The 12,449-nt window shown below is 43.6% G+C and overlaps 1 protein-coding gene across 4 annotated transcripts in view; it reads right to left on the bottom strand.

Moving 5' to 3' along the window:
• The window catches only part of LOC134212637 (netrin receptor unc-5-like), a 909,680-nt gene that overhangs the window by 436,707 nt on the left and 460,524 nt on the right, over positions 1–12,449 (bottom strand). For 2 of the 4 annotated variants that reach the window (XM_062690659.1, XM_062690660.1), the window contains 3 exons: positions 12,039–12,342; positions 10,660–11,416; positions 10,019–10,235 (listed from right to left, as the gene is read on the bottom strand). In XM_062690659.1, the coding sequence (XP_062546643.1) occupies positions 10,019–10,235; positions 10,660–11,250 (808 nt within the window). In that variant the 5' untranslated portion in view covers positions 11,251–11,416; positions 12,039–12,342. Of the gene's footprint in view, positions 1–10,018; positions 10,236–10,659; positions 11,417–11,946; positions 11,970–12,034; positions 12,343–12,449 lie in introns of those variants that run through there. The other 2 variants (XM_062690661.1, XM_062690662.1) reach the window with 2 other exon arrangements.

Below are 12,449 nucleotides of genomic sequence, written 5' to 3'. Positions count from 1 at the left end.
ATAAGAATTTCTCCAAAAACCAACCTGCGGAATTTTAAGATTTTTCCACCAGTTTTTTCTCAATGAACTTCTCCTGAAATTCTCCCTGAAGTTCTCCGGAAATTCCTCAAAACATCTCTTCATAAATTACCTCGAGAACTATCCAGATATTTTCACTGAATTGAGTTCGAATCTCTCATAGAATTTCTGACGTAACTTCCACCCACCCCTGGGAATTCTTTCAGAAATATCTCTGGCAGTTTTTTTAGGTATACTTAGGAACTACTGGTTGAAAAATTCTTCAATAGTCATTTCCATGCGATGGCACACTGATTCATTTTTGATAGCGGCGTGTTGCCGCGGCGCACAGGTATACTCTAAATATCTCTGTTTCTCTATCTATTCTTAATATTTTTCTCTCCTTTCTCAATATCTCCTTATCTGGGTCTGGGTTATTTGGAATAAGCGTATTTGGCATGCAGACCATTTGGCACAGCTGCGATAAAAGTGTTGGTCATTTGGTATAACGGACATTTCCTAGAACTTTGAACAGTGAAAAAGGAAAGGGTCAATTAATGTAATTTTATTTTTAAAAGTAATGAACATGTTTTGATACATATAAACTATTAGCTGAAATTTCTAGAAAGTATAATACTCTGTGAAGAGAAATCATTCACTTCGGCAAGCGTTTGCTCACAAAAAAAAACGAAATATACACTTCTAAGAAGGGATCACATCCACCATTTCCATATTACGGACAAATGCGTACTTATTGAAGAGAGAATCGCATTCACGTTACCTTATTCCGAGCAAACGCCTTCTTGCAAAGAAGGGATCACATCCATCATTACCTTATTTTGGACGGATGCATTACTTTTAAAGTTGACGGTATTTTTCGGCTCTTTCAGTCTTTATGATAAGTTAAAACGGAGTTTGCGTCAACTATTCGACGTTTCCGTGTTTATTACACCCCTGAAGAAGGTGTAATAAACACCGAAACGTCGGATAGTTTACGCAAAACCCGTTTTAGGTTATCATAAAGCCTGAAAGAACCGAAAAATACCGTTGTCAACTTTTAAAGAAGGAATCACGAACACCATTGCTTTATTCTGGACGATCACTTTCACCTTACTCCTGGTAAATGTTAATTTTTAAAGAAAGAATAACATCCACCGTTGCTTTACTCCTAGCAAACGCAACCTACTAAAGGAAGAATAGCATCAACATTGCCTTATTGCGGGCAGACGTATTCCAATCACAGATACCGAATCGAAGCAAACGAGTCTTCCAAAGAAGAAATAATCACAATGTTTATCATACACAAGAAAAAATACATGCTTTCACGCTAAAAATGAACTACTCAAAATTGAGTCGAATCCGACTCATTTTCATTAAAAACGGGACAACTCAAAATTTGAGTAAAAGATACTACTTCAATAAAATGATGATTGCACTTAAACTAGGAGTCTGTTTGTCGTAAAATGCACTTAGATAGATAGATAAACTTGATTCGCATCTGTCGTATTAAAAATTGATGGAAGGCCAAGCTTAACTTTCGCGAAATCATCATTTTATTGAAGTAGTATCTCTTACTCAAATTTTGAGTTGTCCCGTTTTTAATGAAAATGAGTCGGATTCGACTCAATTTTGAGTAGTTCATTTTTAGCGTGTTGTACGAAAGTATTACACCCTTCTCTTCCTTACGACGGACAAGTGTTTACTTTCGAAGAAAAATATATATCATTACGCGAGGAACACATAGAGTAATAAATAATGAATATTATTTTAATATTTTCATTACTTGGCTCATACGGCTTATTTTAATGAAATTTGGTTCGCTGACTCTTTCGGGAAACGAGTCATATAGCCATTGATGAGATATTATTCAAGTTATTGCCCATTCGCGTATTTCATAAGAATTATTTTTCGCAAGAGCTGGTTCTGGGCGTTATTGAAGCGGACGAGGGAGTAAAAGTTCTATGTTTTTTAACTTTCTGAACCCAGAGAGTATTCTGATTGATGAGGATCCTAAGACACAAAAGATGTTGAAGTGTTTCATCGGAGATGGGAAATCATCGAGCAAGAGAGAGAAAGAATTTACAGTTGATAGACAAATTAAAATAACAAGAAAATTATGCCCAACTTCCGGTCACTGTACGAATACGGCGCTTCTCCACCGACCCCGGAAGAATGTTTCAACATTGTTTCAGTCCACGGAAAAGTTGTACAAAAAATGCCTTCTCAAACATCTGCGGTTGATTATCCCCGGCGTTGGATCAGACTCGTTGAGGCACAGCCGTTACAAGTTACAACAACGCACACAATGAAGCTGGTTGTTTGCCTCTTCTGTTCCCTGATGAGCCCGTTGTCCACCCGCCCTCGTACTCAACCGGCAGCCACTTTACCTTCATGTTTCTAGTTTCGAATTCCCTTCCGCTTACGTTCTTCGCCAAAGGCGGAGGCGGCGGAATTAGACGTACGAGTTCGGTTGATTCCACAACCGAACACGAAGAAGAACCCAAAACAGGAACCCAGAACTTGAGAATGATAAATTTGTGTCATTCATAATTACATGAATTAATCTTTCATTAGTTTTGTCACGCCAGTCCTAGTTGTTATCGTATGGGTTCTATGAGTCTTTCTCCACTCCATTAAGGCATTTGGTTGGGTGGCGAACCGTAGTTTGGTTCACAGGAAAAAGCCCATGGGGATCTATCGGACATAAGTTGTGAGGTGAAATTGAAAAATGTGCACTGTCTTGTCGACTCTTGTCCGTTAATATTTTATCACGCTTTTAAACAGGGAGTTTTCTTCGGGGTGGTGTCATTTGTTTCGATTAAGCGTTATAGCGGTTGAATAGCGTAAGGGAATACAATTTGTACTTGAGCGATCGTTTTTTACATTTTCACTTATAACTTTTATATACTATAATTCCTATTTATTCACTTCATAAAATATTAATAGGCTATATAGCTTTTATGAACTTTGACATAATCCAATGGACCGATAAAATTGAATTTAATTAGGTTTAGAAACACTGCAAAGAAATGACAAGAACGGATAAATCATCTTAACTAATCCCGAGTAAGACTGAAGTATAGATTAATGGATAAAATAGGATTACGAATTGAAAATAATCTCATATCCAACCTAAGCAAACAATCCTTTGAAAGAACAAGCAATGTAGAACATTGCATGTTGAAACTTTTTTCAATCAGTAAGTCAGTTTGCTACCGAGTTTTACTACTTGACACTTTTACTACTTGTTTTGATAGACTAATACGAACTGTGTTTGAAAAACCTCTGTTGATGTAGATTTAATCTACAAATGTATTGCATGCACGCATAAAACAAGACCGTTAAAGTATGAACCCCACGGAGGTCCTTTCGAACAACTTCCTCCACGCGCCAAACTGTGTGTTTACCGGCCGCTTGACAACCTCTATCAGCGTAAATCTAACACCTATGACCGCAGAAATTCATCACACCATCGTCAGTCCCGGGCGCTCGCACGTAGGCACGCTCGACCCGTACAAGGAAAATATTTACTCCAAACATTCAAACCGCACAATTTCGCGGCTTTCAAGTGGGGCCACAGAGAAAGAAAAGAATGCATCACACACAACGGCTCCCAAACCTCCTCCAGCACTGACTGCAGTCACAAAACCGCGAAAACGGCAAACCACGATTCAGCACTGGCCGGCCTGCCGGCCGCAGCAGCGGCACATTGAAGTTTATTTATGTTGTTGCAGTTATTTACACATTCTTACGAGATGTTGTAAAACTTCAAGCCATGTTTTGCACTGGTTCCGTCCCTTTTGAACGACGGGTGTGGTGCACTGTGGTTTGATTGGGCAAAAACGGCAAAAATCATTAATCTCTTTCGGAGAGAAGGCTAATAAATCTTGTACAGAAATTCGAAAAGATTTTCTCATGGGAATTCAACATTATTTCCCGTGAAAATTCGGAAATTCGAAATTTCTCTTGACAATTTGAAAAAAAAAATCCCCTTGAAAATTCGGAAATTCGAAATTTCTCTTGACAATTTGAAAAAAAAAATCCATTTGAAAATTTGGAAAAATTTCCCGTGAAAATAAGGTGGATCAATTTCTTTTTGAAAATTTGGAAAAAATCTCGTGGAAATTTGGAAGATTTTCATGTGCAAATTTAAAAGATTTTCCCGTATAAATACGGAAAATATTTCCATGGAAATTCAGAAGAGTCTATCGTGGAAATCCGGAAGACTTTTTTTTTTAATTCGGGAAGTTTTCCCATGAGAATTTGCGAGAGTTTGCCGCAGTATTCCAAAAGATGGATCCAGCTCGAGCGTCTGAATATCTGATGAGATATTCTTGTTCAAAATAGCTCTGGAAGGTGCAATTTGAAGATCTTGTGTGCAAAAAATAGAACCATCATCAACAAGGCTTACATGCTCCTTGGTCTTGCAGATGACAACGGCATCATTGGTGTAGATCACAAAGCAGTGGAAGAGGCTTTCGTGCCTTTTAAACGGGATACTGAAAGAATCACTTTGTCAAAACTAAGTACCTGTTGGCTGGCAGAGAACGTGGCAGTCCAAACGGTGTTGATCCCGAGGTGGAAATGGATGAGATGCGATTTGCGGTTGTTGAAGAATTCATATATCGTGGAACACTCGTTACATGTGATAATGACGATAGCCGCGAGGTGAAAAGACGTGTTGCAAGTAGGACTTTCTACGGTTTGCGTAGCCAGCTTACAGACACGGACAAAGCTCTTTGAAATACTGCGCAGCATTGAGCTTGGCGGCATGGGAGAAAATTATGAATGGCCCAGACGCATGAATCACGAGTTGTACCAAGTGTACCAAAATGCAGACATCGACAGGCTGATAAAATACGGCAGATTTCAGTGGGCTGGACATGTAGGAAGTTTTTCTTGGAAATCTAAAAAAATCCAGTGAAAATCCGGAACATTATCTCGTGGAACTTCGGAAAACTTTCCGTGAAAATTTGGAAAAATGGTATTTCCAAGGAATTTTGGGAGTTCCAGTTCCTGTCCAGTCCCAGTTCAATACATTTGCAGTCCAATCCCAGTCCAGACCCAGTTCAGTCACAATGCAGTCCCAATTCAGTTCCAATCCAAGCCCAGTTCAGTCCATTCCTAGCTAAGTTTCAGTCCAATCTCAGTTCAGTTCTGTTTCAGTCGCAGTTCAAGTCTCAATCCAGTTTCAGTTTCAGTTCATACCTAGTCCAGTCACAGTCCAGTTCCAGTTCAGTCCCAATCCAGTCTCAATCCAGTTTCAGTCCCAGTCAAGACCCAGTTCAAGTCTCAATCCAGTTTCAGTCCCAGTCCAGACCCAGTCCAGGCCCAATCCAGTCCCGACCCAGTTCCAACCCAGTCCCAATCCAGGCTTTGATCAGTCAAGCCCTTGTCCAGTAAAGCCACAGTCAAGTCCACCCAGTCCCTGTCTAGTCTCTAGTCTCGATCCAGTATCGGTTCCAGTCCAGACACAGTCCAGTTCCAGTTCAGTCCCAAACAAGCACCAGTCTCTATCAAGTTTCAGCCCCAGCTCAAGTCTCAATCCAGTTTCAGTCACAGTCCAGACCCAGTCCAGTTCCAGTTAAGTCCCAATCCAGACCCAGTCCAGTCCCAGTCTCAGTCGAGACCTTGTTCAGTCAAGGTCCTGTCCAATCAAGCCACAGTCAAGTCTACCCATTATCAGTCTAGCCTATCCAGTCTAGTTCCAGTCAAGTCCCAGTCCAATTCAAAACCAGTCTTAGTCGCAGTCTAAGCCCAGTCCAGTACCAGTTCAGTCCTAGATCCTGTCCATACTCAGTCTAGTCCCAGACCAGTCTAATTCCACTCCCAGTCCAGACCCAGTTCAGTTTCAATCCAGTCGCATTCCCAAACCAGTCCCAGTCTCTATCCAGTTTCAGTCTTAGTCCTGACCTACTCCAGGCACAGTTCAGTCCCAGCTCAATCCCAAACCAGTTCCATTCTCAACCCAATTTCAGTCCCAATCCAGTCTCAGTCCAGTCCTAATCCAGTTCCAGTCCAGTCCCAATCCAGGCCCTGTTCAGTCAAGGCCTTGTCCAGTAAATCCCAGTTAAGTCCACCCGTTCCCAGTTTAGGCCCTGTCTAGTCTAGTTCCAGTCCAGTCCCAAACCAATCTCAATCAAGTTTCATTTCCAGTCCCAGTCCAGTCACAGTTGAGTCCTAGTCCAGTTCCAGTTCAGTCCCAAACCAGTTCCAGTCTCAATCCAGTTTCAGTCACTGTCTAGACCCAGTCCAGTTCCAATTCATTCCAAACCCAGTCTCAGTCCAGGCCCTGCTCAGTCAAGGCCTTGTCCAGTCAAACCCCAATCAAGTCCACCCAGTCCCAGTCTAGGACTTGTCCAGTCTAGTTCCAGTCCCAGTCCAGTCTAATTATATTCCCAATCCAGACCCAGTCCAGTCTCAATCTAGTCACAAAACAGTTCCAGTCCCAGTCCAGTTCTAATCAAGTCCCAGTTTTCCAGTCCACTCCCCTAGTCCCAGTCCAGTTCAGTCCCAACCCTGTCCCAGTTCCAATCCAGTACCAGTCCAAAACCACTCCCAGTCTCAATCCAGTTTCAGTCCCAGTCCAGTCTCAGTCCAGTTCCAATCCAGTTCCAGTCCAGTCCAGTTCCAGTCCAGTCCCAATCTCAAGTCTCAATCCAGGCCCTGTACAGTCCCAGTTCAGGCCTTGTCCAGTTTAGTTCCAGTCCAGTCCCAAACCAGTCTCAATGAAGTTTCAGTCCCAGTCCAAGTCTCAATCAAGTTTCATTTCCAGTCCAGTCACAGTTGAGTCCTAGTCCAGTTCCAGTTCAGTCCCAAACCAGTCCCAGTCTCAATCCAGTTTCAGTCCCAGTCTAGACCCAGTCCAGTCCCAGTCCAGTTCCAATTCATTCCAAACCCAGTCTCAGTTCAGGCCCTGTTCAGTCAAACCCCAATCAAGTCCAGCCAGTCCCAGTCCAGTCCTAATCCCATTCTAAACCCAGTCCAGTGTCAGTCTAGCCCTAATCTAGTCTTAGTTCAGCCCCAGTCCAGTCCCTGTTCAGTCTAATTATATTCCCAATCCAGACCCAGTCCAGTCTCAATCTAGTCACAAAACAGACCCAGTCCCAGTTCAGTTCTAATCCCATTCCCCATTCCAGTGTTAGTCTAGCCTAATCAGTCCCAAAGCCCCAGTCCAGTCCCATTCCAGTCCCAAATCACTCCCAGTCTCAATCCAGTTTCAGTCCCAGTCCATTCTCAGTCCAGTCCCAATCCAGTTCCATTCCAGTCCCAGTCCAGGCCCTGTCTAGTCAAGGCCTTGTCCAGTCAAATCCCAGTTAAGTCCACCCGTTCCCAGTCTAGTTCCTGTCCAGTCCCAAACCAGTCTCAATCAAGTTTCAGTCCCAGTCCAAGTCTCAATCCAGTTTCATTTCCAGTCCATACCCAGTCCAGTCACAGTTGAGTCCTAGTCCAGTTCCAGTTCAGTCCCAAACCAGTTCCAGTCTCAATCCAGTTTCAGTCAATGTCTAGATTCAGTCCAGCTCCAATTCATTCCAAACCCAGTCTCAGTCCAGGCCCTGCTCAGTCAAGGCCTTGTCCAGTCTAGTTCCAGTCCCAGTCCAGTCCTAATCCCATTCTAAACCCAGTCCAGTGTCAGTCTAGTCCCAATCTAGTCCTAGTTCAGCCCCAGTCCAGTCCCATTCCAGTCTAATTATATTCCCAATCCAGACCCAGTCCAGTCTCAATCCAGTCGCAAATCCGTCCCAGTCCAGTCTTAGTCCAGTTCTAATCAAGTCCCAGCCCGAGTCCAGTTCAGTCCCAATCCAGTCCCAGTCACTATCCAGTTTCAGTCCCAGTCCAGACCCAGTCCAGTTACAATCCAGTTGTAGTCCCAAACCAGTCACTCTCAGTCCCAGTCCAAGTCCCAATCCAGTTTCATTCCAAGTGCAGACCCAGTTCAGTCTCATTCCAGTCTCTATCCAGTCCAAACCCAATCCAGTTTAAGTTCGGTCCCAATATAGTTCTAGTTTAGCTTCAGTTCAGTCCCAGATCCAGTCCAGACCCAATCCTGTCCCAGTCCAATACCAGTTCAATCCCAGTCCCAGTCTCAGATCCAGTCCAGTCCTGGTCCAGTCCAATTCCAGTCCCAATTCAGTCCAGTCCTAATCCAGTTCCACTTCAGTTCACTTCCACTCCAGTCTTAATTCAGTCTAAGTTTAATCGCAATCCAGTCCCAGTCAATCCCAGTCTAGTACCAACCCAGTCCCAGTTCCGTTCTAGTCCAGTCCCAATCCAGTCCCGGTTCAGTCCACTTCCACTTCAGTCCCAATTCAGTCCAGTCTCAGTTTAGCCCCAATGCAATTCAGTCCAACCCCAGTCTAGTCTTAATTCAATTTCGTCTCAGTCCAGTCCAGTCCCAGTTTAGTCCCAGTCCATTCCCAATCCAGTCCCAGTTCCGTCCTAGTCCAGCCGCAATCCAGTCCCGGTTCAGTCCACTTCCACTTCAGTCCCAATTCAGTCCAGTCTTAGTTTAATCCCAGTGCAGTGCAGTTCAGTCCCAGTCTAGTCCCAATTCAATCCCGTCCCAGTCCAGTTCAGTCCCAGTTAAGTCCCAGTCCAGTCCCACTTTAGACCCAGTCCATTCCCAGTTCAGTAGCAATCCAGTCTCAATTCCATTCTCAGTACAGTCCCAATTCAGTCCAGTCCCAGTCCAGTCCAATCCAGTTCTCTTCGAACTACCTTTGTATTTCACAAACATGCTTCAAATTTAACTCCCGCTTCAGGATCGTAAATAAGTTCTCAAACAAACCCAATGATGCAATTTGACAAAGATTCGATCAGACAGTAGATGACTGTCACCATCAAAAAGTGTTGTGAAGGAATAAAACCCAAAAAAAATAACGCTTACAATTTGAATCCTTCCATTATTCATTGCAAATACTTTCTTACAAATAATCTTCAATTTCGCACCATCAAACCACAGTGAATTTTGGTCGATCAGTCGGTAGGTTGCTTTTATTGACCGTGCGCCCTCTTTCGCCTGTACATATTAATAAAATTCAATAGCACCGTAAATCGCTCGATACTTCAGCGAACTATTCGTAGCGATATCTCCGAGTCCTGAAGTGTCGGGGAAAAAGTTCTTCCCGAAGTTTGTTTGAAGCTGTGCATGGGCAATTTGATGCCGCATACTCCCCCATACGCTCCGTCGTCGCACGGACGACGGACACTATCTTAGCTCTTTCAATAGCTCAAATGCAGACTTTTCAAGCTGGCTGCTGGAATGCATTAACATTTTTTTGTGCCGCCGGCCAGCCCCTTACCGGCGGCACCAGCAAAACCATATCTCCTCGGAGGAGTCTCGAGTGGCAGCACACATTTGCCCACTAGAGCTAATAATGTTAACTATCTTCGGTTCAGGTTCGGGTGCCAGGGTTGCGAACAACCAATATCCGGACCACTTTAATGGACATGTCTCTTACCCTCTATTGATGTGGAGTATTTGCTGCAACGAGTTCTTCTTTCACTCGGCCGGGCTGCTGACTGCTGCCGCCGTGCCGGAGAGCAATCAAAGCGAAACTGATCTACAAAAAGCCAGCTGAGTCGAATAGTCGTTTCAATAGAGAATTAAATGGGAGCAAAATTTATGGGATTGCTTTTTCAATGTGTCTGTTTTTTGTCATTTCCTCATGCAGGGAAATGAGAGGAGTTCACATGTGAAACATTGTATCAGTAGAAATAAATTAGCATTGATAGTTTTTTTTTACTTATTTCAGAACTTTTTTTTCTACATTGTGTCTACAATACTTTAACATTTCTACTATGTTATTAAAGTGCAACTAGATTGCAGCCATTTTCTCCTAATCAGGACAGGGGCATATTCAACATTTATAAATCCCACGGGGCAAAGAACCCATCAACAGCATCGGGAAACCGTAGAACAAGTTCAACATTTAAAATTGCAAAACCAACATAATTACCAGCCCCATTCTCCCACCCCGTTCCTCGAGCACTAACACACTTCATGCTAATTAACACTTACATGCGACTTGGATGGTGGCAGATTGTGTCCGCACAACGCCCCGCGACGACCGGGCCTGGCAATCGCACTTGAACGGTCCCCGGCCGAAGAACTCGTCGACCTGTTCGCGGGTTATGGTCGTGCTGGCCTCCTGCAGCTGCACTCCGGTGTGCGGATCCACATGCGTCTCGTGGGTCGTCAGTGGGGGCTTGTTGCCACCGCTACATTTGAACGAGATCTGTGTTGGACGAGAGGAGAAAAATAAAAGAAGAATGCAAACAGAACACATTCATAACACGACGGTGCGCAACCGACTAATTAGCCATGGAACTAATGACCGTTCAAATATTAGCATCGGACTTCACACGAAGTTCAATGCGACTGATGTCTGTGCACGGTAAATTTCGGACATTGCACTTCTGCGAGTGCTAATTTGCATGAACTTTGCAGAGCACCTGAACAATTATTTTAGTAAAATCTTTTATCGGTTTCTCTCAAAACTAGAAAAATATGTCATTCAGAAGGAAGGGATGTGTAATATCAGAAATGTCCCTCTCAATTGGTTTTCATTCTAACCTGTTTGTAAAAGTCCGAATTTTATCATCCAGAAGCCAAAGTCACAAACATTATAATAATTTTAAGAGCAAAAAAACGCAACTCACCTGAAACGCATGCGACGCTTTGCACTGCAGCACCGCCGGCCGGTTTTTGATCACGTACGTGCTCTGCGGTTCCACCAAAAATACCGGAAGCAAACTGGTGGTATCGCTTCCGTCGCCAAAGCTCTCAATCTGATCTATGGCATCGCCATCGAATCCATCCGTGTAATCTCCGGAATCTAATCCGTGCCCTTTGGCGCCACCATCCTTACCGTGGCTATCGTTATCATCCGGATGATCCAGCTCGCCTTCATAATCATAGTCGTCGTAGTCGGTTCCGTGGCCCAGCAGCGACGGTTTCACGTTGGACACGGATCCTTGCCCGATGGTGACCCCACCGCCCCCCGCCAGATGATGCTGGCCGCCTGTTTCGTTTTGCTTTTTGGCAAATATCACGTCGTCCTCGTCACCGAACCGGGTCGGAAGCCCGTGCGAATCCGAGATGTAACCAAAATCTGCAGCATCGTTCTGGTAGTTTTGCTGCTGTTGCTGCTGTCTCAATTGTCGCTCTTTATTCACTTTGGAGCCAATTACCGGGCTCAGCGAGAGAGCGATAATAAATAATTGAAACAGCGTAACTTTATTTATGCTCATGTTATCTGCCGTTAGTCCCGTCGCCTGTACGGGTTTCAGCTGAATAGGAAACTGGGAGATCTAAGGTCTGCAGTTTGTTGGCAGAGTTGGTGGCTTCATTCACTCATTGGTCACGAGGGGTTGCCGCCCTCCCACAATGCACGTGTATTCAGTGGATACGTGTGTTCTGGATCAGTGAGGATGAGAGAGAAAAAAATTGTAAGGATACACCGTTGTCGTCCCGTGAGTTGTGCGACGTTTGCCGGAAACACATTTTTCAGAATGCAATTGCCAGAATCGATAATTAGTTTGTATGAATCGACGGAATTTAAAAAATTCGCATCAAATCAAATTTGAAAAGTACCTTGGTTTCTAATATTCTTAAATTAAAAAAAATAGTTCATTAAAAAATTTAATGATCTAACCACCTAAATGTTTCTTAATTTATCAAATTTCGTAGTTTTTTCTCCTAATCCATTTTCAGCTCTCATCTTTATGTGTTTTTATTCTTTATCATTAAGTTTTTATTTACTATTTTCCTCATCTTTATAGGATAACAAATTTAGAGCAAGTACTCAATTATATTATTTTCAATATTTAATGTTTCAAAATTAAAATTATTATAAAAAAAACGTAAATTAAAACTGTTAAACTATTTTCGGGAAATGATTTTCTGTCAAGCTTATTCTGTCAAATGTTTTCGGGCAACCGTCATACAATGGATCCGCATGCAAGGGCAGAGCTATTGTACGACGAAGTACAATCTCAGCTCACGGCCATAACAATGCATCAATGTGGGGCGAACCTACGTGTGGCACACCGGTTGCCGAGGCGCAGAGACGAGAAAACCGTAACCGCCTGTAATCGTTGTGATGTGTATGTGTGTGCGGTCTTGCTGCAGCAGACAGGACCCGGTGTTACGCGGTCCTGACGCCTTGTACCTACAGCAGCAGCAGCAGCAGCTCAGAAACTTGATGGGTGGCTGTCCGTGGCTGCGACGACGGTTTGCCAAGCTTTGTCTCCACTGTTTCCACGGTGGCGGTGATGTTGGCCGTGTCGATGGCTCTGCTATCAACTTTCCGGTACTTGTACGAACGAACAAGCACAGCTTTCCTGTGGGTTATAGAATAATGGAAATTGAATCAATTGACATGTGTGTAACAGCGTGTTTGAGAGTTGAAGGAATATGTTTCTGGGAATGGGGGTTGTCTGGCGATGAC

The sequence above is a fragment of the Armigeres subalbatus genome, chromosome 2 (assembly GCF_024139115.2).
Source record: "Armigeres subalbatus isolate Guangzhou_Male chromosome 2, GZ_Asu_2, whole genome shotgun sequence".
NCBI lineage: Eukaryota > Metazoa > Arthropoda > Insecta > Diptera > Culicidae > Armigeres > Armigeres subalbatus.
This window is presented reverse-complemented; position numbering and strand designations above follow the sequence as displayed.